Genomic DNA, 23,655 nt, shown 5'->3' with positions numbered 1-23,655 from the left:
GTGGACAGCACATCCTTTGATTAACCTTTGATAATCGAGGGAAACGGCATCCTTCAGCAGTGGGTAACTTGACCTTTGGCCATGCATAACTGTGTCTGGGAATGATGTTATAATAAACTTTTGTCTGTACAATTTGTATTCATACTACAAGCAGTATTTTTTTTTTTTTTTTGTATGGCACAGTATCTGCTGTATCTGTGGTGGAAAAAATGTTCATTTTGTAAGGTCACCTACCTTAGTGTTTTCTCTTTTAACTGGTTATGAGTTTATGCAGTTATGCTCGCAGTGTTGAGATGAGCATTTTTGTTTGTGCATTGTTTTGCATTGTTCATTGGCATTCTCTCCATGCTTCCACCACCATAGCCCCTGCCGAGGAAAGGCATGACCTTCCAATGTCAGCATCCTGGAGAGTGCTTCTGATGCATGGGCAGCCATGCTTAATAGTTATTATCTGGTATCCCAGGCCCTCGTTAATAGTGAGACAAGAAAAAAAAAAAAAAAACAAGCTAAATGAAAACAGGCTCCCCTAGGCTCCCAAGGGCAAGTGCTGGTATGACCCAGCCACTCATGACCACTTCAGTCCAGTGTCACGGGCCTGTGGCTGGGGGAGCCCTGCGCTGCTTTCTGCCCGCACACCTCCAGAGAACGACGTGCCGTGACTCTCTCTGCCCCCTCTGACATTCTCTATTAAAGCAGATAAGGGTCTGATTCGGCCGGCCTGACGGCCCCCAGGAGTGATTTTGAAATGAAGCAGATGCCCACTCTCAGACTCCCCCACTCCTCTCAACCTCGAAGAGCCAGCCAGCCTAGAGATTAGAGGGACAGCATAGCAGCGAAGCTCTCAAGCATACCGCAGAGGTTAAGGGAATCAGGGAAGGGCATGTCAGGTCAGATCAATAATAGCGGCAAACAGACAAAACTAATGTCTCATACAGGCTTGCAGCTCACGTATCTTGGTGCCAAAGGGGGGAAACTGAGTCTGACAGCAGAATTAGCTACCGTTTACTTCTGGAACAAGTAGGCTACTCTGGGGACTTATTGGGACTGCTGATGCTAAGAATTGCTGAGGTTCATGACGACCTCTGTTGTGCGCCCACTTTCATCTGCCATACTCCATCCTCTCCTTGTCTCCATCTTCGTCCCCTACCCTGAACCCCAGTCTCTACTCTCGGCGTTTACGGGCAGATGGTAAGGGCTCTCAAAGGACAGGAAAGGCATATGAGATGTGCTTTATAAATCTTTGCGCCAGTACTGCTGCTTGATGTTTTATGTGATTTGCAAAGTGCTCTTGTTGGCAGAGACAGAAACACAGAGGGAGAGAGAGGGGAGACAGACAGGAGAAGGAGGATTGGCACAAAGTACAACTAGATATCAGGATGTATTTCAACCTGCTTCAGGTTTTATTTATTATAAACAGGACAAATAGCACGGGCCTTTCTTTCTATGTCTGTACATGAATGTATAAGTACTCTGCTATACATTATTCCTATATGTACACCATTTCATTTCACCACTATAACGAAAAGCACATGCAGTCTGTACACTCTTTGAACTGTCCATGATATCTAGTCACCATTACAATAAATAGTATTAAATTATTTGCTCCACGCTGTGAAACTGTACAGATAATACACTTTAATACACATATCTGCTTTGGATAAGTGGTTTCCCTTTTTCAGCGCGTTGTATCATTGACCTTTGCATGAGTTCAATATGAGTCTGATGGTTCACACTACGTCTCTACGTCCTCAGATGAGAGACACTTTTGTCTGACCTCTGTCTCCTCAAAGGTCACCTTTTTGTTCCGTTTGGGGTCGATCCAGGAGTTGTGGATGACCGCGTTGTTGGGCGTTGGCTCTGCCTCCACCACCGACACCACCCTCTTCTTCATCTTGCTCTTGAGCACCTTCTGGAACTTCTGCCTGGTGAAGGCATAGAGCAGCGGGTGAAAGATGGTGGTGCCATAGGCCATGACCAGGAAGCCCAGGCGCAGCCGGGCCATCATGGCGCTTGGGCCGGCACTCAGAATGACCGTGTTGAGCACGGTGATGGGCGTCCAGCACAGCAGGAAGGTGGAGATGATGAGCAGCGACATGCGGAAGACCCTCCGCTGCCGCTCCCGCCTCTCCCGGTGGCGCTTGACGGCGCGCCGCAAGGCGATGATGACCGACACAGAGGTGCGCATGGCCAGTGGTGGGTTCCGTACGGCCGCGCTGCTCTGCGAGGCGTCTGTGGACTCGGGCTGGGCTGCGGACGCATTCCCAGACGTCGTCATGGAAACGGCGGCCTTCTTGCCTTTGCTACGTGGTTTCTTCTTGGGGGCGGCGGTGTGGAAGCGTGTTCCGATCCGGATGTTGAGCGCCTGCAGGATCTTGTAGTAGGTCACCAGCATGACGACCGCCGTGAAGAAGAAGATGGGGATCTGGGCCAACAAGTGGTAGTAGAGACCCAGGTCTGTGTTGTAGTGGTTGGCCCATAAGTCCTCCTCGTCCTCATACTCCAGGGTCTGGTTCCCCTTCCTATCCCTGCCCTGGGTGAAGAAGCCCACTTCCATGAACGGCACCAGGAAACTGAGGAAGGACAACACCCAGATGGAACCCAGCAGGGCCACAGCTCGTCCCATCGTCAGCACGCGGTTCGCCGGCCGCACTGAGATGTCGTACCTGTCCAGGGTGATCGCCAAGACGTTGGCCGCCGTGGCAACGCTGGCGAACGACACGCAGGCCTCGTGGAAGCAGCAGATGAGTGCCGTGTTGTCCTCCTGAAGAGGCAGCAGCACCACGGCAATCGTGAGCGGGATGCAAGCCACGCACACCAGCACGTCCAGCACGTGCAGGTTCATGGTGACGATGTTGCTGACCGAGCTGACCAGGTTGGACTTCATGCAGTAGAGTACCAGCACGGTGAGGTTGCTGCTCAGGCCCAGCACGATCTCCAGCATCAGGAAGCCGGTCAGGGACACCTGGAAGCTGACGGGGTAGGGCAGGGCTGCATCCATGTCCTGGTCCAAAGGGTCGGCACTGTCGAGGACGGTCACGTTGTTATTGTTGTTGATGTCGCTCATGGTGGCTTGGAATTCCAGTACAGGAGGGGTATGCATTCTCCTGCAGGAAAGTGAGGGTTGGGGTTGGAGTACAGGAAGAAATAGAAAGAAGATAGTTAGAGAGTTGGAAGGTGTTATAGTTGCATTTTTTGTTCATTGGTTTCCACCCTTGCTCAGCAATTGTTCACTGCAGTTGCTTGCTAATTGGGACACTTGGATGGCCCCAATAGAGACATGGTAGAGAAGCCTTTTCATTTAATTGTGAAATGCCTCGCCTCACTTTCACATGCTTCAGAGTTAGAGATCTTGAGGCAGAACGGAGTGTGAATTCGCAGGCAGAACTGAGTGTGTTTCATAATTTGAAGCAAGCTTAAGATAAGGACCACAGTCCCTTGTGATGGAGTCTAATGTTTCCCAGTTATTAGCCTGGGAAAAAAATGGACTTTCCTATCTTTGTGTCCCTTGAATTCAGACTGCAATCCTCTTAGAAAGATTTATTCAATTTATTTTAGTCAGAGTCAGCCCAGTTACTCACAAGTCAGAAGTATATGTTACTCTCAAAGTGTTTCAGGGTCTTCTATAGAGCCATGTTGAAAAGCTAGAAAAGGTCATGGAGGTCATGATGATGAACAGCAGAAGCTTTTAGGATCTTTGGAACTGAATCAAATCTCAAGCACTCTTCAGCCAAACAGTGTGCTTGACTCATTCAGTTTCATGGTTTGTGAACCTTGCAAAGTATGGAAGCTTCCTATTTCTTTTCAGCAACCCTTTTCTCTCTCAGACCGAGACCTCAACCAATTAAGAACAGTAAGGGCAGACACAGCAACACGGACATACATGTGTGAAATACACACAGAGATGAATGGATGCATACCATCGACCTAAACACACACACACATAGACAAGCACAGAAGCAAGTCACTTACCCCTCCCCCCTGCACTGAGTTCTCCTCAGGAGCCTGTGAGCCAGCAGCAGGTCCCGAGTCGTCCCGACAGGATGTCATAAGAACGCACCATGCTCGTGTAGGCTTCTCCCTGCTGTCACCATCCACTCCCGCCTGAGCTGTTTTGGCAGATCGGGCTCAGCCACCGCTATCCCCTTTTAGTCAGGCAACACAAGCCGGCTGAGACGAGCTGCTAGGATTTTTGCTCCATCCAGCTCGTAGTATAGCAGAAAAAGACAAAAGAAAAAAAAAAGAGTCCAAAAAAAGGTCCTCGTTAGGAAGGGGGAAAAAGTAGCCCTGTGATTTGTTGGTGTACTTGTATAGCTAGTGTCTCACAAATGCAATCTGTCCCTGGTCATTGCAAGCACACTGTATTCCTTTGCTGTCAGAGATTCGTTGGAGGATGCACACAGATACACTGCTACTCCTGCTCCAGCGCTGAGGAAGGGTCTGTGCATTGTAACATCCACGTGGTCGATGACATGAAAGCCTTTCTTGTGCTTTGTGCACTTTGGCCCTTTGTCCTGTTGTCTCTGTCGAGGAGTCCTAAAGGAGCGAGCGGGGACAGCGCCGGCAGCTTGCCTCTGAGCCCCCACTCGTGTGTGTGTGTGTGTGTGTGTGTGTGTGTGTGTGTGTGTGTGTGTGTGTGTGTGTGTATTCCAAGTTGGAGATTTTTATCTGGTCGATGGTCGGCCGGAAAGCGTTGTTGTGTGGTTTGTGTACGAGAGATAATATTGGTCAGCGAGCTGCTGTTAGCGAAGCTCCTCCATCATTTCCTCTCTAATGTAGTCTATCGTCGAAACAATCTCTCGGGATATCTCCTCCTCTGTCTCCCTTTCCCTCTGCCTCTCCTCATGTGTTTCTCTCCGTTCCGCTCTCTCTCGTTCTCTCTTTCCCTCGTCCTTGTTGCCGGGTACTGGTTTAGTCCAACGTCTGTCCAGGCCCTTTTCCAGCTGCCCAGTCCTCTTTGAGCACAGCCTGCTTTGCTGTCACCCTCTCTGGGCTCGATCTCTGTGCGTCTCAGCTGCACGTGGGAGGAAGGCCACTCTCCCGCTCAAGAAGGTCATTAGCTCGCGAGAGGAAGTAATCAGCTCGCCGCATGGCACGCACTACCCCGCTCCAGCTCTCGAGACGGAAATGGGCACGCGTCGTCCAAGGCCAACGGCAGGCAGGTCACGCTCCGGACTCCTAAGGAGAGATGCGAAAGAGAGGAGAACTGACTCATATCCATGTCATCCTATCTTACCTCTTATCTAATCAGAGATGCTCAGTCATCTACGTCTATTGAGTTTTCGTCTAAAAATATCTCAACCTTCATGTTATATACGAGGACAATTTACACACAAAGTGGCTGGTGGTTTCTGATAGTCCACACATCAGAGGAACTGTGCCAAATACAGCTCTTATCTCTCGACTTCCACCAGCATTCGCTCGGCTGTTTGTTTATTTATCTCATCTGCCTGTTCTGTAATCATGCACTCTCGTCTCTCTCTCCCCTATGGTCTCTTTTTATGCACTCGCTCCGCAAACGAGTCTTTAAAGAGCTGCGATGTGCTCCCTGCGGTGCCTCTACTCCTGTCTCTTTTTTCACGGAGTGAAAGAGAGCTCGCATTTTTTGGCACTACGCATGTGATTGGCAGGCAGGAGGAGCAGGCAGCCGGCGACCCGCTTGAGAGGCTCTCATCCCGAGCTGCTGCCCACACCTGACAGTCTCGTACACACACACACCCACACACACACACACAAACACAAACTACACACAAACTACACACACACACACAAACTACACACATACACACACACCAGCATGCGCATACTCATGTACATACTCATGCACACACACGCGCTCACACACAAACACACACACACACACACACACACACACACACCCACACACCCACACACACACACATTTCACACTGTCACTCTCAGCTAAGAGACAAGTGCCTGAAAGAACACCTCTGCAAAAGGAGTTCTTGTATATTTATGCAGAGTTAGCAGTGATGAATCCGTTGCCAGGGGAGCCATGCATGTATAAGGAATGCATGACAGCATTTTCTCTTCTATACAAGTAAATATCAAGAAGGTGCCAAGTCTGGCTTTTTAGCATTCTATCCTCTCTGCTGAGATCAGATTATTTTTGTCAACTCAAGAGTCAAATCTCATGTAGCAACCTAGTGCTGTTTTTATTCAGCATTCTTAGATTGTCCAGCAGTCAGTTATTTATGCTATAGCATGCGTACACAAATACACTCCATCTCTAACCTACTTTTGACACCACAGAGGATCAGTCTCCAGGTTTCATCTCACAAATCTCCAATCATCAAAGGACCTATTCGCCTGATACTCAACAAACAGACACACAAGCCTATAGTGCCCTATATATTTTGATATCTAAAAACCATTTTGGAGCGACTTTAATTATCACAGTGTCTGGTGATACCTGGTTGTCACTTTTCCATCTGTCAAGTTGAAAGGGTTGAGAAAAAAGAAAGAAGTGTTACCTTGCTCTACCGAAGTGGTCCGGCGCAGGGCAGGGTGTCTTGCTGGCCCAGATAGGGGGCCGTCTCTGGGGAGAGGAGAGGTAGCAGCGGCTGGGGTTGGGGCCGGTTGCGGCGGGAGGGCATCACTGTGTGGAGGTCTGGAGTCGCACTCAAGCTGGAGCTCCGCCGGCTCTGTCGCTCCGGCAGCAAGCAGCTTTCTCTCTGGCAGCCTCTCTCCTCCTCCTCCTCCTCCTCCTCCTCTCTTTTCCCACCCCTCTCTCCTTCCTCTTGCTCTCTCTCTCTCTCTCTCTCTCTCTCACTTACACTCCTCTTACTCCCTTTCTCTCTCTCGCTCTCTCTCTCTCTCTCTTTCTGTCTCTCTCTGTTGTCTCTCTTTCCTCCTCTCCTGTCTTGGAGCGGGTGGCAGATTGTCAGTGGGTGTGGGGCAACAAGAGGACCCTTGCAGTCTCTCTCTCTCTCTCTCTCTCTCTCTCTCTCTCTCTCTCTCTCTCTCTCTCTCTCTCTCTCTCTCTCTCTCTCTCTCGTTCTTTCTGTCTCCCTCCCTCTGTCCCTTTTTTCTCTGTGAAGTGTCACAGAGGAACGCTGGCAGTCTGGCTCCGCTCCTCCTCCTCCTCCTCCTCCTCCCTCCCTCCTTCCCTCACTCCCACCATCCTCTTTCTCTCCCTCCCACCCTCTCTCACTCTCCCTTTCTGTCTCTCTCTTCTCTCTTGTGTGCTTCTTTTCTCACTCACTCTCTCTCTCTTTCTCTTTCTCTCTCTCCCGTCCTCCCTCTCTGACTCTCTCTGCTTTATATGATAGCTGCCCTCTGTTGATTGATTGGTTGCACACAATAGACTTAACCCTTTCCTTCCAGAAGCATAGTGCAGTGTTCAGACTTTCCCTCTCCAGTTGTGTGCAATGAATTTATTTATGACCATAGCAGTGTGTGATGTTTAAACTGATGCGAGTGAGCATGAGAGTGACTGAGGGAGAGAGAGAGAGAATGAGAGGGAGAGGGAGAGGTATTTGTTCATTCATGGATGATGGTAAGATGACACAAAGCACCTGAAGAGCCAGTGCTCTTTACATGACAGCACGACAAGGTAAAGAATAGCAGGTAGTTACTGCACCACACAGAAGCTGTCAGCGGAGCTTTGATGGTGCTAGTCTCAATGTCAATGACAAGGGTGACGGCTTTTAGCTAATATGTGCTAATATTAAATAATATTATTGTGCGTGTTTTGTTTTTGTGTTGAAATGGAAGTGGGAAAAGCCAAACATACTGATAGAAAGTATGACTGTAGGTAGGGTGTACTGTCACATGCTGTCGCCATGCCAACCCTTTGTTTGCCCTCCCCAGAGCACCAGGTGCTGTTACCTTGGAGATCTAAATGGAGATGCCTGTCCCCAGCTAGAAACCTTGTGACCTTTAAGCATTCATTCATTCATTCATTCATTCATTCATTCAACCTTTATTTATTCTCGCAGGGTCATTGAGGGAAGCCCTCATTTTCAATGAAGCAAGTAACAAGATGTAAAAAGAGAGAGAAAAAAAGTATAGGTGTAGGGCTAGGCCTATAAATAAAATAAAACAAAGTAAAATAAATAAATAATAAGATAACATACATTACATTATACAGGAGGAAGGGGAAACATACATAATATCTTAATAATAAAATAGTAATAATAATAATAATAATAATAATAATAATAATAAAGACATTTACTTAAAGCAGGTACAAATTGACATAGGAAGGTTTGTGATTACAGATCTGAATTGATTGTAGGAAAGTATAGAGTTAATTTTTATATTACACTGAAGATTATTCCAGGAAGTAGGGGCACTATAACAAAAGGCCGACTTTCCCAACTCAGAGTGGATACGAGGAACCTTGAGCATCAAACAGTCTTTTGATCTGGTCTGATAGGGACCAGAATTCCACATAAGCATGTCTGAAATATAACCTGGTAATTTCCCAACAATACCTTTGTAAATAAACAGATGCCAATGATTTTGTCTCCTCTCTGTCAAAGATGACCAACCCACCTTACCATAAAGGAAACATTTGTGTTGTATGCTATGACTGCTGTTAATTTTTACAGCTATTTTCACCACATTGATATTTCATATTTTAATTAACCAATCTATTTTAAGTGTTTACAAGGGCTACCCCCTTGTCATATAGATAATTCAACAACTCTTATGTCCTGTTTATTCTTTGGGCAGCTGGCCCTAGGCAGTCAGATACTCTGGCACATTTCATAGCCCAAAGCGCATATGATTGAGTTATTTATTCCATGAAAGTGATGAATGCTGACAGGAATGAGAATATCGGTTGGAAACCTAAACTTTACAGGCCATAGTATTTCAAAGTGGGCTTCTTAATATTTCATTTGAGACATTAATATTTCACTCATGTACAGCTTGGCACCTGAGACATTATGTGTTGAGTTTTTCATTTTCCGTTGCTGCCTGTTAAAAGCATCAGGCATCTGTATGTGAGGGGGAGGGGTGTGGATTTATATTGTTCAAATAGAGGACTATACTAATGTCTTTCAAGCAGTACACACAATCCTTTTTAAAAAGAAATCCTTTGACATTCATGCGGTCTTTCCTATCACAACTCTTTTGCTTAATTGGACGGGAGATTTTTCTGTTGAACACATCAGCACCCGCCACAAATGTGATGACCATTATCAACTTGCCCCTCCAGCAGCGCCTTTGCACACTCTGGGTCTACGCTGACTTCCCATCGCCTCCTCCTCTTGAGTAGAATCATTAAGGGCTGCTCCTGGCTGGGAGCGCATCGCCACGTGCCCAGCAAAGAGTCAAGGGAGGAGGAGAGGGGGGGGGGGGGAGAGATAAGGGGGAAAAAGAGAGAATGGGGAAATGAAAGAAGAAAACACAAGGGGAGAGAATAAGCGAAGGCTGCATATTAGAAAAGACGACTGCTCATGCTACCCGTTTCCCAGCACAGTGGCAGTGCTGATTAGATGTGATTCATTCAGAGGGATGGTTAGCTGTTACAGGCCTACGGGTCAGAGTGTGTGAGCTGAGTCCAATGAGGTCATGATGAGGCAGTCTACTCGCATCTGCTCTTTAGCACTCTCTGTTCTTTTCTGCCTTGCTTTCTTATTCCTCACTGGAAATGATGGGGAATGCAGCGGTAATGCCTAAAAGTGGATGTGCCTTAGCCTCTCATCTGAACTAATGAACCCATTACGCCACCCTCTGCTGAAGGGGAGAGATGGATTTGGAGAAGAGCAGAGTGTGGAAGGAAGAGGAAAATGGGGGGTTGAGAGTCGAATGGAGGAAGACGGTGCAGACTGTGGAATCACTACTAGTTTAACATCTGTGTGTGGATGCAAGCCTGTTTTTTTTGGCATATACCTTGTGTCATTACCAGGTAATAATGTTGTGGTTCATGTTATGAAAAGCCGGTGCCTCATTCCAGTTGAAAGAGCCAAATCCTCTAATACCGACGAGCCTTAATACACAGACACTTGTATTGTCCTGGCGAGCCAGCATCATTGGAGACAGCCTGTTCCGATCTGTTCCATCTGATCCTCAAATGACTGGAGAAGTTTCAACAGGAAGTTTGCACAAGCTCGTGTGTGTGTGTGTGTGTGTGTGTGTGTGTGTGTGTGTGTGTGTGTGTGTGTGTGTGTGTGTGTGTGTGTGTGTGTGTGTGTGTGTGTGTGTGTGTGTGTGTGTGTGTGTGTGTGTGTGTGTGTGTGTGTGTGTGTGTGTGTGTGTGTGTGTGTGTGTGTGTGTGTGTGTGTGTGTGTGTGTGTGTGTGTGTGTGTGTGTGTTCGTGTTCTCTGGCTCCTCTTCTTAAGAATCTCACACACTCACAGCAGACAGAGAAGGCCTGAGCTGCCTTTGGTCACGTTCCTCAAGTCCCAGAGGGCTATTCTTGCGTGTGGAGGCACGGAGGTCAACTCTGGTGATTGGACCTACAGCTGCATCAAGCCCTTCCTTTGACAGCCAAACATCTGTCTGAGGTTGATGAACCCTCACCTCGTCCACATCAGGGACTGTGATTTAAAAAAACAAAAATACTGATTTGATGTGTTTGATATGGATGACATTCAGAAATGTCCATTTCAACTCTATGAAGCTTTTGTCAGAGAATATGTCAAAAGCACTTGAGTCTACAATACTTCAAAGATAAAGTCTTCCGCAGGCTTCATGAATAATTGAGATTTTCAGCTCTGCGTGACTGCAAGTGCTGCAAAGATTGTCCTGTTTGAATTGTTATCTAAAACTACCATAATTTATGAATAAATAAAAACAAAACAAATGCATAAAAGAGCTGTTCCGTTAGTCACAGGAGAAGCTCTCGGCATGCTATGGGAAACAGAGTGGCCAGTCTTGACCGGATGCTGGAGCCATCGCATAGTTGTGTAAACAAGGCATTGTGCTCCCCTCTGAGTCGGGATAACGGCCGACCCAGGCAGCGGGGGTCACTGGAGCACTGTTGGGACAGCGTGGATCTCCCACGCTGAGTTCTCACCGATGAGGATTAGCATGGATAGCAATGGACAGCACTCACCCCCACACACCCAGTTCTAGCTCTACCATCATTATATCAGCAGCAGCAGCACCTAACCCCCACCCTCTGGCTTACTCCAACCCCTCATGGCAACTATGGTGGCAACTCTGCCAGCTGTCCTGTGGGGTGCAAGGACTTCCTGTTCTGTCGGGGGAGGTTGTGTGAAGACCGTGAGGGGAAATCATGAGAAAAGGGCTTTCCTAAACCTCACCCCCCCCACACCCAGTTCCTGCCCCCTCTCAGGTCTTTGCCCCCACAGCACAGCACAGCCACACGGCAAGCCATCATCAAGAAGGGTGACCTTCAGTTAGCTCGGTGAGCTCACTCATCCCCACCCGCCCACAACCCCCTTACCTCCACCCAGCCCCCTCCGCCTCCCACCCACCAAAGCCCAGCCATTATCAGATCCCTTTGGAGCCAAGCTCAGGCAGATGAAACAAACACAGCTCTCAATGTAAATACTCTGGCTCTTATTCAATAAATACAGTTGGGACTGGCGTCCAAGCAACACATCTTCCACGTCATAGCCATCGTCTGACTGTAATCTCCGAACAGTGTGTGTGTCCATAGCATTAACCACTGCTTAGATGGTGGGATTTTACCGACTGTATATGCTGGATGTGTCCTTAGGCCACTGGATATTTCATTCGGAAGTCTGCCTCTTCTATAATCTATCTAGATTTCCGTTGTCTTATCGTGGACAAACGATTGCAATCTAACTCATTCCCCTCAGAAACCTGCATTTACTTGTCGCATGAAAGATGTCTTACTCCCACAAGCAGAATTGTGACTGGACTATGGTGTTTCTGTCTCTTCCCCCCTGTTTCTGTGTGCGTTTGCTGGTGTGTGTGGGGTCAGTGGGAAGATGTGCTCTGAGTCTGAGATCAAAATATGTTCTCAGAAAGGAAAGGTTATTTAGATCCAAGATAACTGTCTGCATTGCTCTCTGTCCCAGGGTAAATGATGTCTGCTGTCATGATTGCCCAGGATGATGACTGGTGTTATTTTGTTGCACATGACTATAACCGGATTCATCTTGTGGAAGCATCACATTAAGGATGTCTCTGCTCTTCAACTCTTTTCAAATGCAGACTATTCACATAGACACACTTTTAAAACGGTGTTATAAAGATTTCCCGGAGGTATGGGAATGTTGCTAGAAATTGCCTGTGATGGCTGCCATTTTCCCTTGAACTTCTCAGTGAGCCATCCAACATCCGTTTTGTGTCATCCTGAAAGACATGATGGCGTTTAACCATTTTTCATTTCCACTTTCCGTTAGAACTCGCAATTATTCGTTGTGTCTGCTACAAACAGGGGCAAACCGTGTCTCTCCTCGCTTAAAGCTGATTGCCTTTTCACCTCCAATTCAAGTAGGCGGCTGTGCTACCCTCTAATCAGAAATGAATGGAATTTCTTTTGTTTGTGGAAAATTGCTCCTCTGATTCTTGGTGGATTGTTGCAGCCATATTGAATTTGGGTTAATGTGCCACTTTATCAGTGCTTGCTTCCCCCTCTTCTTAGGTAATGGTTTAAATAATGGGTTTAAATTTGCATTCCCAGGGTTACAGCGAGTCATTTTCTACACTTTTGCCCCCATTTTCTCTTTCATTTTTTAGTATTGTTGCCTTGGGCCACGCAAATAAGCTCCAGCAGTAATCCAATACTGAGTTTGGAGTTGGGTTGAAAGCAGGCCAGTGCAGTGCAGTGGAGCGCCAGCATTCCTGCCCGGCCAAGCCGCTACCATGTTGAGTCAACACACGGCCATGCCACATTGGATCCTGCCGGATTCTGCCAGATTACTGTGTGTATGAGTATGGATGGTGTGTGTGTGTGTGTGTGTGTGTGTGTGTGTGTGTGTGTGTGTGTGTGTGTGAGAGAGAGAAAAGATAGTGAGTGTATGAGCCATGTTGTTGTCAGTGAACAGAAGACATATATTTCCTAGGTAACCACAATCCTTAACATCGCCATTAGAATGTTTTTCTTCTTTTGTCTCTCATTGTTGTATTTAGAAAGAGATTGTGTACTGATACCTCATTCTAAGCCTGCAAGTTTTGTGTGTGTGTCTATGAGTGTGTGTGTGCGAAGACAACAAGCAGAAAAGTCGGATGACTCTCTACGACACCCTGGGCATTTGGCAGAGCCATGAACGTGGTCTGGCACGGAGCCTAACCAAAACCGGCTTGAGCCCAGGCACTCGTCTCTCCTGCTTCTCTCCCACCTGTTCCAGCTCTCTGTGTGTGTGTGTGTGTGTGTGTGTGTGTGTGTGTGTGTGTGTGTGTGTGTGTGTGTGTGTGTGTTAGTGTGTGTGTGTGTGTGTGTGTGTCTGTCTGTGTGTGTGTGTGTGTGTGCGTGTGCGTGCGTGAAAGAAGGAGAGAGAAATGCTCAAGGTCGTGTCCTGAATGCTTATGAAGAGATAAAGTCGACCCTCAGGTGGTGCAGAGTGGCCCTGATGGAGGTGTCAGCTTGCGAGAGCGCCTCAGTCCTGGAGTTGATAATGACTGACTCAGTGTTGGGACTTCTCGACACTTTTTTTCCCCTCCTCCTTCTTCTCCTTCTCCTCCTTTTTCATTTTTTTTAAAAATCTGGCCTCTTTGCTCCGTGTCACTGCACTTGAGTCATTGGGAAGTCTGTTGGAAAAAAAAAAAAACCCTGGCGGGCTCCGCAAGTGTCAAATGGTCCCGCAGACAAACACCGCAACACAAACACGATGTTTTGAGAGCCGTCGGAGATCCCAGTGGGTGGTTGTTTTTGTTCTAGATCCTCTGCTTCCCCACCCCTATTATTTTCCAATCAGCAATTTTGGGCGACTCTAACTGCAGATGAAGCTCGCTCCGAGTCCCAATTGCACCCAATTTGATCCAGCAGAGAGCTTACCCCACGCCTGCTCAAAGCACTTTTGTGGGTGTAACCTTGTAGCGCTGCAAATTCATTGCATCGGATGGAGGCCGTGATCTGACCTGGTCGTGTGCAGCAGGACTAGGAGCATCATGTGGCTTATTTATACAGAAGCACCTTGCCGAGCTATTTCAAGGTACACAAATGACTTCCTCAGAGAGGAGAGGTTGCATTGCAATATGTCACCCACGTCCGGATGTTGCTAATTAGCATGTGTGTGAGGGTGTACGTGTGTTCGTATACCTGTGGGACAACTGGCAGGTGCTAGTGTAATAACAGCTTCTAATTTACAAGTGCATTACTATGACCACGGCAAAATAATAATCACTCCTCAAATGCGTTGCTCTGATGGCACCTCTCTCGCTCGCTCTCTCTCCCTCCTCCCTCCCTCTCTCTCCCTCTCTCTTGCTATCTTTCTCTCTCTCTCTCTCTTTCTCTCTTATCTCTCTCTTGCTTGCTTTCTCTCTCTCTCTCTCTCTCTATCTCTCTGTCTCTCTGTACAGTCCCCCCTGTCTTGTCCCTCTCCCACTGACTGAAGTCCTGTCTGGAGCTGTCAATCAAATGCCACTTTAAGTGTGGTTGCTTCCTCCTGCTTGGGAATATCCACAGTACTGTGGTTTAAGCATCGCTCCTCGTGTCATAGCACGGCTCCCAGAAGCAGAGATTTCTTGATCGTGGCTGGAGCTGAATATTTTGTCTAAATGATATGCAGATTTTTTGGCCGAAATTATTATTTAATTGTGGCTGCTAGCAGTGTAAAATGTGTATGGATTGCATGCACCAAAGATGAACGCAGAGAATAGTGTTGTGGGTTAGAGATTTAAATTGTCTGCTGCTGTTCAGCTTATCGGTATATCATTATATGGTCCGCCCTTGGGGAAACAGTTTGACATTGACATTGACCTCACTAAAAGCAATCACTGACAACTATTATTCCAAGCTAATGTGTTGAGTTTAATAATTGATTGTAAGCATGTAATTAATGTCAACGCACATATCTGCCTTTGTCATGTAAATGTATTTTTATTAGGGGTTTTGCTTCTGGCAGCTCTAGGGAGTTGCATACCTTTTGCCTTATGATTAATTTGCCCTTGTCAAGGTCAATGAGTTCGTCCCTCTATTAACAATGTCATCGTTGTTGGTAGGAGCAACTGATTCATTTCCCAAAGAGCTGTTGTTAAATCAAATGGTAATAACGTCAGAAATTCATATCCCAAGTCTCAAGGTAATTGCAGAGAGTTTGTAATTTGATTTTTTTTGTGTGTGTGTGTTCAGATCTACTGTTCAGTGTCCAGTTCACATATTTTTCTAAGAAAAGTTGTACAAATGAATGTCAAACATTGAGTGACATCTTACCAGAGTGTCCATTATTAAACCTCCTCACAGCTGAGTCCAGCCGAGTAGGCGAGACATGACCCGAGGTACACATGGAGAGTCTCCTCAGTACTCCTGTCACTCAAAAAGCCTATTACCAGCCTGCCGCACCACCATCGTCCTCTCTGAAGCTGCCAACCCAATAGCCAATACAAAATTAATGTTGTACAGCTTTTGCAAATTCCAGGACAGTATGTGAGGGAGAGAAGGACAAAAAAGAACTGTGATTTTTTTTTCTGAGCAAATAGATGTCAAGACCTTGTTGTCAAGAGTTGAGAGGGCTTGTTCTTATGCTGACTTTTTGAAAAACAAAAAATCTCACATGATTGTGAGTGGAGGACCATCCCAAAACATGACTGCTAAAACACAAAACACCCCCCTCCCAAAACAACACCCCCTCCCGAAAAAACATGGCCTTTTGCTTCCTGGACATAAAATTGACAGAACTTGATGTAGCTGGCATGAAGTGTTCACAACAGTCCATTTGCTGTCTTTTTGCGCAGAATAACTCTACATTTATTAGCGTTTACTCATGGCCCTGGCATCGTGCATCGCAGGCCTTTTGATCCTTGTTGTGTTGAAGTTAAACAAGCACAGTCATGAAACAAGACCGGCGTTGCGTAATGGCCTCAGTGTTTTTTTTAGTGCAACATGTTTGTTAAGATGTGTTTTTGTTTGTTTGTTCCCTGTCTTGTAGACTATCTGTCCCAAGGAGTGGACCTGTCTGGCATCGACGTGATCGAGAACGACCTGCTGTTCATCAGCCGGGCCCGACTGGAGGTGGAGAACCAGGCCAAAAGGCTTCTGGAGCAGGGCATGGAGATCCAGGTGAACAGCAGCACAGACTGCACAAACACACACACAAACACACACACAAACACACACACATGCAGAGACACATATGCAGAGACACATCGCTCACTACACACTCACACACAAACACACACACATGCGCACACATATGCAGAGACACATCGCTCACTACACACTCACACACATGCGCACACACAGAGACACATCGCTCACTACACACTCACACACAAACACACACACATGCAGAGACACATCGCCCACTACACACTCACACACAAACACACACACATACAGAGACACATCGCCCACTACACACTCACACACATGCGCACACACAGAGACACATCGCTCACTACACACTCACACACAAACACACACACATGCGCACACATATGCAGAGACACATCACTCACTACACACTCACACACAAACACACACACATGCGCACACATATGCAGAGACACATCACTCACTACACACTCACACACATGTGCACACATATGCAGAGACACATCGCTCACTACACACTCACACACATGCGCACACACAGAGACACATCGCTCACTACACACTCACACACAAACACACACACATGCGCACACATACGCACACATATGCAGAGACACATCGCCCACTACACACTCACACACAAACACACACACATACAGAGACACATCGCCCACTACACACTCACACACATGCGCACACACAGAGACACATCGCTCACTACACACTCACACACAAACACACACACATGCGCACACATATGCAGAGACACATCACTCACTACACACTCACACATAAACACACACACATGCGCACACATATGCAGAGACACATCACTCACTACACACTCACACACATGTGCACACATATGCAGAGACACATCGCTCACTACACACTCACACACATGCGCACACACAGAGACACATCGCTCACTACACACTCACACACAAACACACACACATGCGCACACATATGCAGAGACACATCACTCACTACACACTCACACACAAACACACACACATGCGCACACATATGCAGAGACACATCACTCACTACACACTCACACACATGTGCACACATATGCAGAGACACATCGCTCACTACACACTCACACACATGCGCACACACAGAGACACATCGCTCACTACACACTCACACACAAACACACACACATGCGCACACATACGCACACATATGCAGAGACACATCACTCACTACACACTCACACACATACGCACACATATGCAGAGACACATCGCTCACTACACACTCACACACATGCGCACACACAGAGACACATCGCTCACTACACACTCACACACAAACACACACACATGCGCACACATATGCAGAGACACATCGCTCACTACACACTCACACACAAACACACACACATGCGCACACATATGCAGAGACACATCACTCACTACACACTCACACACATGCGCACACACAGAGACACATCGCTCATTACACACTCACACATATGCGCACACACAGAAACACATTACGTATACTGTACTTACATGCTCACTACACACTCACACACTTAAGCCCAATTTATGGTTCAGTGTTGAATTGACGCCCTCGCTATGCAGAGCCTCTGGGACAGCGTATACCCCCCTCAACCCTACGCCATCACCTGACAGGCACAAAGGTTGTTTGCTACCATAACATAAACTGCCTGGCAAACAACACATGTGTGTGAGCCACGCAAATAATTGTTGGAATAGCACAAAGATAAAAATTGTATATGTGTGTGGGAGTGGGCATGGGTGTGTGTGGGTGGGCGTGTGTGTGGTCGTGTGTGTGGGTGTGTGTGGGTGTGTGTGGGTGTGGGCGTGTGTGTGGGCGTGTGTTTCTTGGACAGCCGGTCAGTAACGTCTTGAAAGGCACAATTGCCAGTGTTGTTGAGCTCAGTAAGAGACCCAGCTGATTTGACTTTTTTCCAGGCCTGCACTCTCTCTCTCTCTCTCTCTCTCTCTCTCTCTCTCTCTTTCTCTCTCCCCATCCCTCTCTCTCTCTCCCTCTCTCTCTCTCCCTCTCTCTCTCCCTCTCTCTCTCTCTCTCTCTCTCTCTCTCTCCCTGTCCTTCTCTCTCTGTGTGTTATTGTTTCTGCTGTGTGAATAGCTCCCCACTGTGAGCACATGCTCATGTACAATGACAAAGTTCCAGTCAGAACAGCAACACAGTAGGAGATGACATAATAAGACCTGTGGTGAAATACCTCCTGATACCTCTGTTCTCTCCTCTTTCTGTCTCTACCCCTTTTCTCTTCTCTCTTTCTGTCTCTACCTCTTTTCTCTTCTCTCTTTCTCGCTCACCTTACTTGACCTTTCTTCCCTTGCTCTCCATACCCTCCTTCTGTTCCGTCCAAGGGGCTGACCCTCAGTGTGAACGTGTGTTCTGTCAGCATTCAGCGCACATACATATGCACATACATACACACACACACACAAGCACACACAAGCACACACACACACATACATACGCACACATACACAAGCAAACAGACAAGCGCAAACACACACACAGAGACTCACACACACAGAGACTCACACACACAGAGACACACACACAGAGACTCACACACACAGACCCTCCCAAACAGAGCAGATGGTCAGTGTGGCTTCTCGCTCCCCAGTCAGGAGGCCACAGCGCTCTCAGACCGGCCCTCCGGGGCAGGACCACGTGTGCCGCGCCTGATGGCCGAACGAGCGAGCAAGAAACGTCCCCTCAGAAGTCCAGTTCCCGCAGCCTTGGCATAATTAGCGACTCCATCACTTAGTGTGCTTTCAGTACGACTGTTGTGTTGGACGCTTCATGCTGGCATTTTGGCCGAGTATTCGAGCCACAGCTCGACATAGAGTTTGCTTTAGGATTTCAGTAATTCAGTTGCTGGAAAGGAATAAGGGTAGTCTGGAGATTCCAGACCCTGGTAATCTAGAAAGAAGAAAGGCTCTGGCCACGAATAACTTAATGGCCCAACTCGAGGGGCGGCATCAAGCGTGCATTTGAAAATCTCACTGCACGCAATTGGATAAGACTAAACGACCAATGTTTACTTACTGATTCAGGACTTCAACGCAATTGGATAACACTACGACTGTCATCTTTTTAGCTGGTGCAGGGGAGGAGTGTTTTAATAGTTTAATAGTATCTAGTAGTTTTTGGGTGTGTTCTGTATTGATGTCCAAACAGCGTAATGAGAGAAGGACCGGCCCATGGTTTCTCAAACGCCTCTGTTTTGAGGCACAGTTGGTGTACAGCTATCTTTATCTGTGAGGCAGGGTTGATCGCGGCAGCCACACAGGTCATGAAATTGTTATCAGTAATCAAGAATATTGAACAAAACCTGACAAGACTGAATAGGGATTTTTTGTGAAGTCCAGGCTCAAGATAGATCAGGTAGCCCTCCTGTTTGCTGGACCCGATTTCTATTTAATCTCCGCATCTTTTTTTCATATGCAACATTCACAGGAACAGTCTTGGAGGACACTGCCTGGGTCAATTATTTATCACATATCCAATACGGAGCACAGTCCCCATTGGTCAGGTCTGAATAAAGCATCACAGCGCCTCAGACAGCAGGACACAGGGAAGCCCAAGAGACACGCAGGCCTTGGGCTGGAAGGCCACGGTCAGCCATGTGCTGTCTCCACTCAGCTGTGGCCCGGTCCGCTCTGCATCTTTTATGCCTATTGACAGACTGGACCGGGCAGAGCTTAGCGCTGTGCTAAGCCCCAAATGTTTACGCTGTTACTGGGTTTCAGCTGTGTTGACTTTTTAGTGGCCAGATCCATAGGAAACTGCAAGGCAACGGAAGCACACATGCACATAGCACATGTACACACAGGCATTTACACACACACACAAACACACACACACACACACACACACACAAAGACAACAATACAAGCTGTTTTGGGGTTGTGCTGCCAAGCACAAAGAAGGAATAAAACTCGGACACCTCAGTACTCAGTGTGGATTTTTTTCCCCCCGGTGTTTCCTCTTTGAAGTCCAGCGGCTTTCTTCTTTCTTCTCCTGTTGTGAGTGCTACAAGTACTGGACTTTCTTTGGTCTTCCTTCTTGTTTTTCATCTTTATCGCACAAAACAATGTGGCTTTTCCCACAGGAACATCTTTTCGCCCAGCTTATTTCCAAATCTTATGTATTTATTTTTTTTTTTTTTTTTATTAACACAGTCTCCTAGATCAAAGCTCCAATGTTTCTCCTCATAGTTTCCTTCCCTATCTGTGGTATATATTCTGGGTAATTAGTTCATCATAGTCATAAATCTGTGTTCTCTCTTTTGCATGGGATGCATGTTGGTGTTTTCAGAAACAACAACACATATTGTTGTTTTGATGTTGCGAGTCATTTTGCATTTTGCTAAGGAACCATAACCATAACATATTGTTGAAATCAGGTGATCTGCAGGTAATCTGCAAAGTTTATGCCTATTCTTAGCTCCTGTCTGTCCGGATCGTTCCAACCTTTGCCATTGCTCTCCCAGAGGCTCGCCTCCACCAAAGCCGGGTCGTCGTCTCTGTGGTATTGAATTAAGCGTTATTACACGGCTTATTAAAATTCTATTTCTGACGAGAGACTCTCATAGTCTCTCCATCCAGATTAATTTGCCTCATGGTGTGACAGACGCCACTGAGGGGGTTCAGTCTGACTTTGCCTGAACGGAACCTGTTGAAAACATTCCTGCAGATTCTTACCACCGTGGAGCAAGTGTATTGCCTCACCATTTCGCACACGAGAAAAGGTCCCCGGGGCACAAGTTGATTGTGTGATTCTCCAATTTTCTGCACTGGTCTGTCTCGAGAGCCTGGGGGATATGGAAGACGTCATTCAACTACTCCTGACAACCATCTCTCAGTCAAGCACCATTTGAGACCATGACAGGAGGAGAGAAAAGGATAGAGACAGCAGGGAAGAAGAAGAGAACCGAAGAGAAAGAAAGAGGAGGAAAAGGAAGGTGAAAATATCACTCCATTGTTGTGTGGAGCCAGCAATCTCTCTGCATTGCCTTTTTTTAAAGGGTGTTGGGGGTTTGCGGAGGCCAAGTGCCTCTGAGGACGCTGTTTACCCCCGGGCCGACCTGACGTCTGGGGACAGGAGAATGAGTGGTTTTAAAATTTTATCACCTCATCGCAGCACTCTCATTTGTTGTCTCTCGCTCATTCATCAGCACACCTCATACATTTATATGGGCTTCTGAAGTGGGCCGGCCGGCGAGTGTGTTTGGACAGAGCTTCTCTCCTGGGAGATGGAAAGGGGAAATCACTTTACTTTTTCTGTCCTTTTTTTTTTTCTTTTTTTGCTGTGCGGCCGGGAATGGATTGTGATTACTGTGGCAATGGCTTTGCTGAGCCATCCTGAGATGAAGGTCATTGGGGCTAGTTGGGATGTTGCTCAGATTCTTTCCTGATTGATTCTTTATTTTCTCCCAATTTTTTTTTTGTATTTTATAAAGAACAACAAAAACACACAGAAATCAACTGCTCTAAGAATGCTTGAGGTTTTTTTGTTTTGCAAATCGTAGGCTCATTAGGATCATCCAGGAGTATTTCTCCTGGTTTTCATGTTATACACGTACAGCATTCAAGCATGCATGCACACACACACACACACACACACACACACACACACACACACACACACACGCACACATATACACTTACAAACGATATACTACAGTGTTGTAGCTTCTGTTACGCTGACCTAGAATAGGTTTGTGCCCAGGGAGGTGAGGAGCTCTGTCCCATTTTAGACCCAAGTAACACAGTCACAGCCTTTTTACAGTTTCACTGAGCTGAAGGTGCTCTGTCAGATTCCTGTCAAAGGCAAAATCCCCTCTCATCCCCTCTGTTTACTGGCATTAAATTCAGCTCATTCCCCCCTTGAGGTATCAGTCCTTGCTCTTTACCCCAATGAGCTATACTCTAGTCAGTCACATAGCACATCTTTAAAGACTCTTTATTTGTGTATTTTTAGCATGGACAATTCTACAGATGCTGTCTGATTTAAGAATCCCTAATGAACACTGTTGAGCATCTGGTAATTGGCAGAATGTCTTGTGCCAGCTGAACCTGTAGAGAAAGGGCAGGTCCCTTGATTATGATTACCTGGGAATGAGCTGCATATGGAATACACATTATGATAGATGATGTTTGTTCTCAGGTGTTTCAGAGAGCACACAAAAGATGGAAGCAGCCTGGCGGCCTAGTCTTTCACACTGTGATACGCAATGCTTTTAGGAGAGCTTTTATGCAGATTGCCTTGTCAGTCAAGTTATTTAGAATTTGTTTTCAGGGCTGCACAGACATCAGCGGCCTTTCATGCTATTTGATTATGCACTTGAAAGGCTCCCTGATGAGGCCTCCCCTGAATAAGATACATGTGATGTACACAAGAGCTTTTCATGCTGAAGAGAGTTTAATGGCTGCATAACAGAGAAAAGAGAGAGAATAAGTGTGTGTGTGTTTGTGTGTGTTTGTGTGTGTTTATGCGTGTTTGTGTGTGTTTGTGTGTTTTCAGGTGCGTCAGACAGATGGAGTGTGTGTGTGTGTAAGTTTGTATGTGAGTCCATCTGTGTCCGAGTCCAGCTTGGGTATATATATATATATATAATATATATATATATAATATATATTTGTCTGTGCACAAACACCCTGTCAGTCTGTTGTGGTGATAAGATGACAGTCGGGCATGCACCGGTAGGCCCCTGCATTGAGTCACTGCCACCGACAGACAGCCCTCTGGCCAGAGCTGGTGAGTAAGCTCAGTGTTATATAAGCCCACAAACCCCCTCCACCCCGCACGGACAGAAAACCAACACATCGATCCTGCCATCCTTTTTTTCAGCAAGTGGCTCTCTCACATCTCCGATGAAGGGGTCTCCGCATTGGTGGATGGGGGGGGTTGGAGAGGCGACAGCGCAGTCCTTCATCCTGAAGTGACGAAGAGGATGATGACGTCCTGGTGGAGGCATTAAAGGGCCCCGATCAAAAGTGCCAGCGCTCTCGGCCGGTGGAGTTTAGAGGTTGATGACTTCAGCTCGGGTCAGGTAGGGTTTAACACGGACATTGATCGAGACCAGGTTATGATTGAACGGAGTCAATGGCCAATGTCCCCGGCTCTTAGAAGTGATGCTGGGAGGGACTGAGCGTGCTCAGATGACAGTGCCCTTTCAGGGAAGTGGGAAAAGCTTAGCGCCTGGCCGCCTGAGTGAGGAGGTTTGTACGAACTGGAGGATAAGATCGCCAGGCTAGCAGGGCTCCATACCGAGCGGCTAATAGAGAGGTTTGACCACACAGCGCTCTCAAAGACTGAGCCTATGGGTTTTTCTCTGAAGGGCTTTAATGATCTTCCATAGAAAGAAGAAGCTGATCAATGCCAAATAGCTGTAGATTTATCTCCATGGTTACTTCTCATCCGTGCTTTTTGGACTATCATTTTGGCTCTTTCCTCACGCTCGGTTGTGCCGGGAAGCGCTCAGTCACGGCTACGCCAAAATAATCGCTCCT

The 23,655-nt window shown here is 47.0% G+C and overlaps 2 protein-coding genes across 3 annotated transcripts in view; one reads left to right on the top strand and one right to left on the bottom strand.

Moving 5' to 3' along the window:
- Nucleotides 1–23,655, top strand: part of cog5 (component of oligomeric golgi complex 5) — an 83,700-nt gene that overhangs the window by 11,634 nt on the left and 48,411 nt on the right. The window contains exon 7 of the mRNA XM_076296524.1: nucleotides 15,996–16,126. Within this exon, the coding sequence (XP_076152639.1) occupies nucleotides 15,996–16,126 (131 nt within the window). The remainder of the gene's footprint in view (nucleotides 1–15,995; nucleotides 16,127–23,655) is intronic.
- gpr22a (G protein-coupled receptor 22a) lies at nucleotides 1,378–6,635 on the bottom strand. 2 transcript variants are annotated; one of them, XM_076296522.1, is made up of 3 exons: nucleotides 6,492–6,635; nucleotides 3,970–5,175; nucleotides 1,378–3,104 (listed from the first exon to the last, which is right to left on the bottom strand). In XM_076296522.1, the coding sequence occupies exon 3, from the start codon at nucleotides 3,098–3,100 to the stop codon at nucleotides 1,733–1,735; it is 1,368 nt and encodes a 455-aa protein (XP_076152637.1). In that variant the 5' UTR covers nucleotides 3,101–3,104; nucleotides 3,970–5,175; nucleotides 6,492–6,635; the 3' UTR covers nucleotides 1,378–1,732. The 2 variants fall into 2 exon arrangements, with proteins under 2 accessions (XP_076152637.1, XP_076152638.1); XM_076296523.1 differs by lacking the exon at nucleotides 6,492–6,635 and having other exon boundaries at nucleotides 3,970–5,443.

This window comes from Alosa pseudoharengus, unplaced genomic scaffold (genome assembly GCF_046254945.1).
Source record: "Alosa pseudoharengus isolate Yale_2024_CS ecotype anadromous, Long Island Sound unplaced genomic scaffold, YU_APseudo_1.1 YU_APseudo_1.1_scf_20, whole genome shotgun sequence".
NCBI classification, from domain to species: Eukaryota; Metazoa; Chordata; class Actinopteri; order Clupeiformes; family Clupeidae; genus Alosa; species Alosa pseudoharengus.
Note: the sequence above shows the minus strand (reverse complement) of the source record. Positions and strands in the feature narration are given on the sequence as shown.

Bases quoted from the DNA above. Each gene is read 5' to 3' on its own strand.
- gpr22a (XM_076296522.1), bottom strand. From the start codon at position 3,100: ATGCATACCCCTCCTGTACTGGAATTCCAAGCCACCATGAGCGACATC.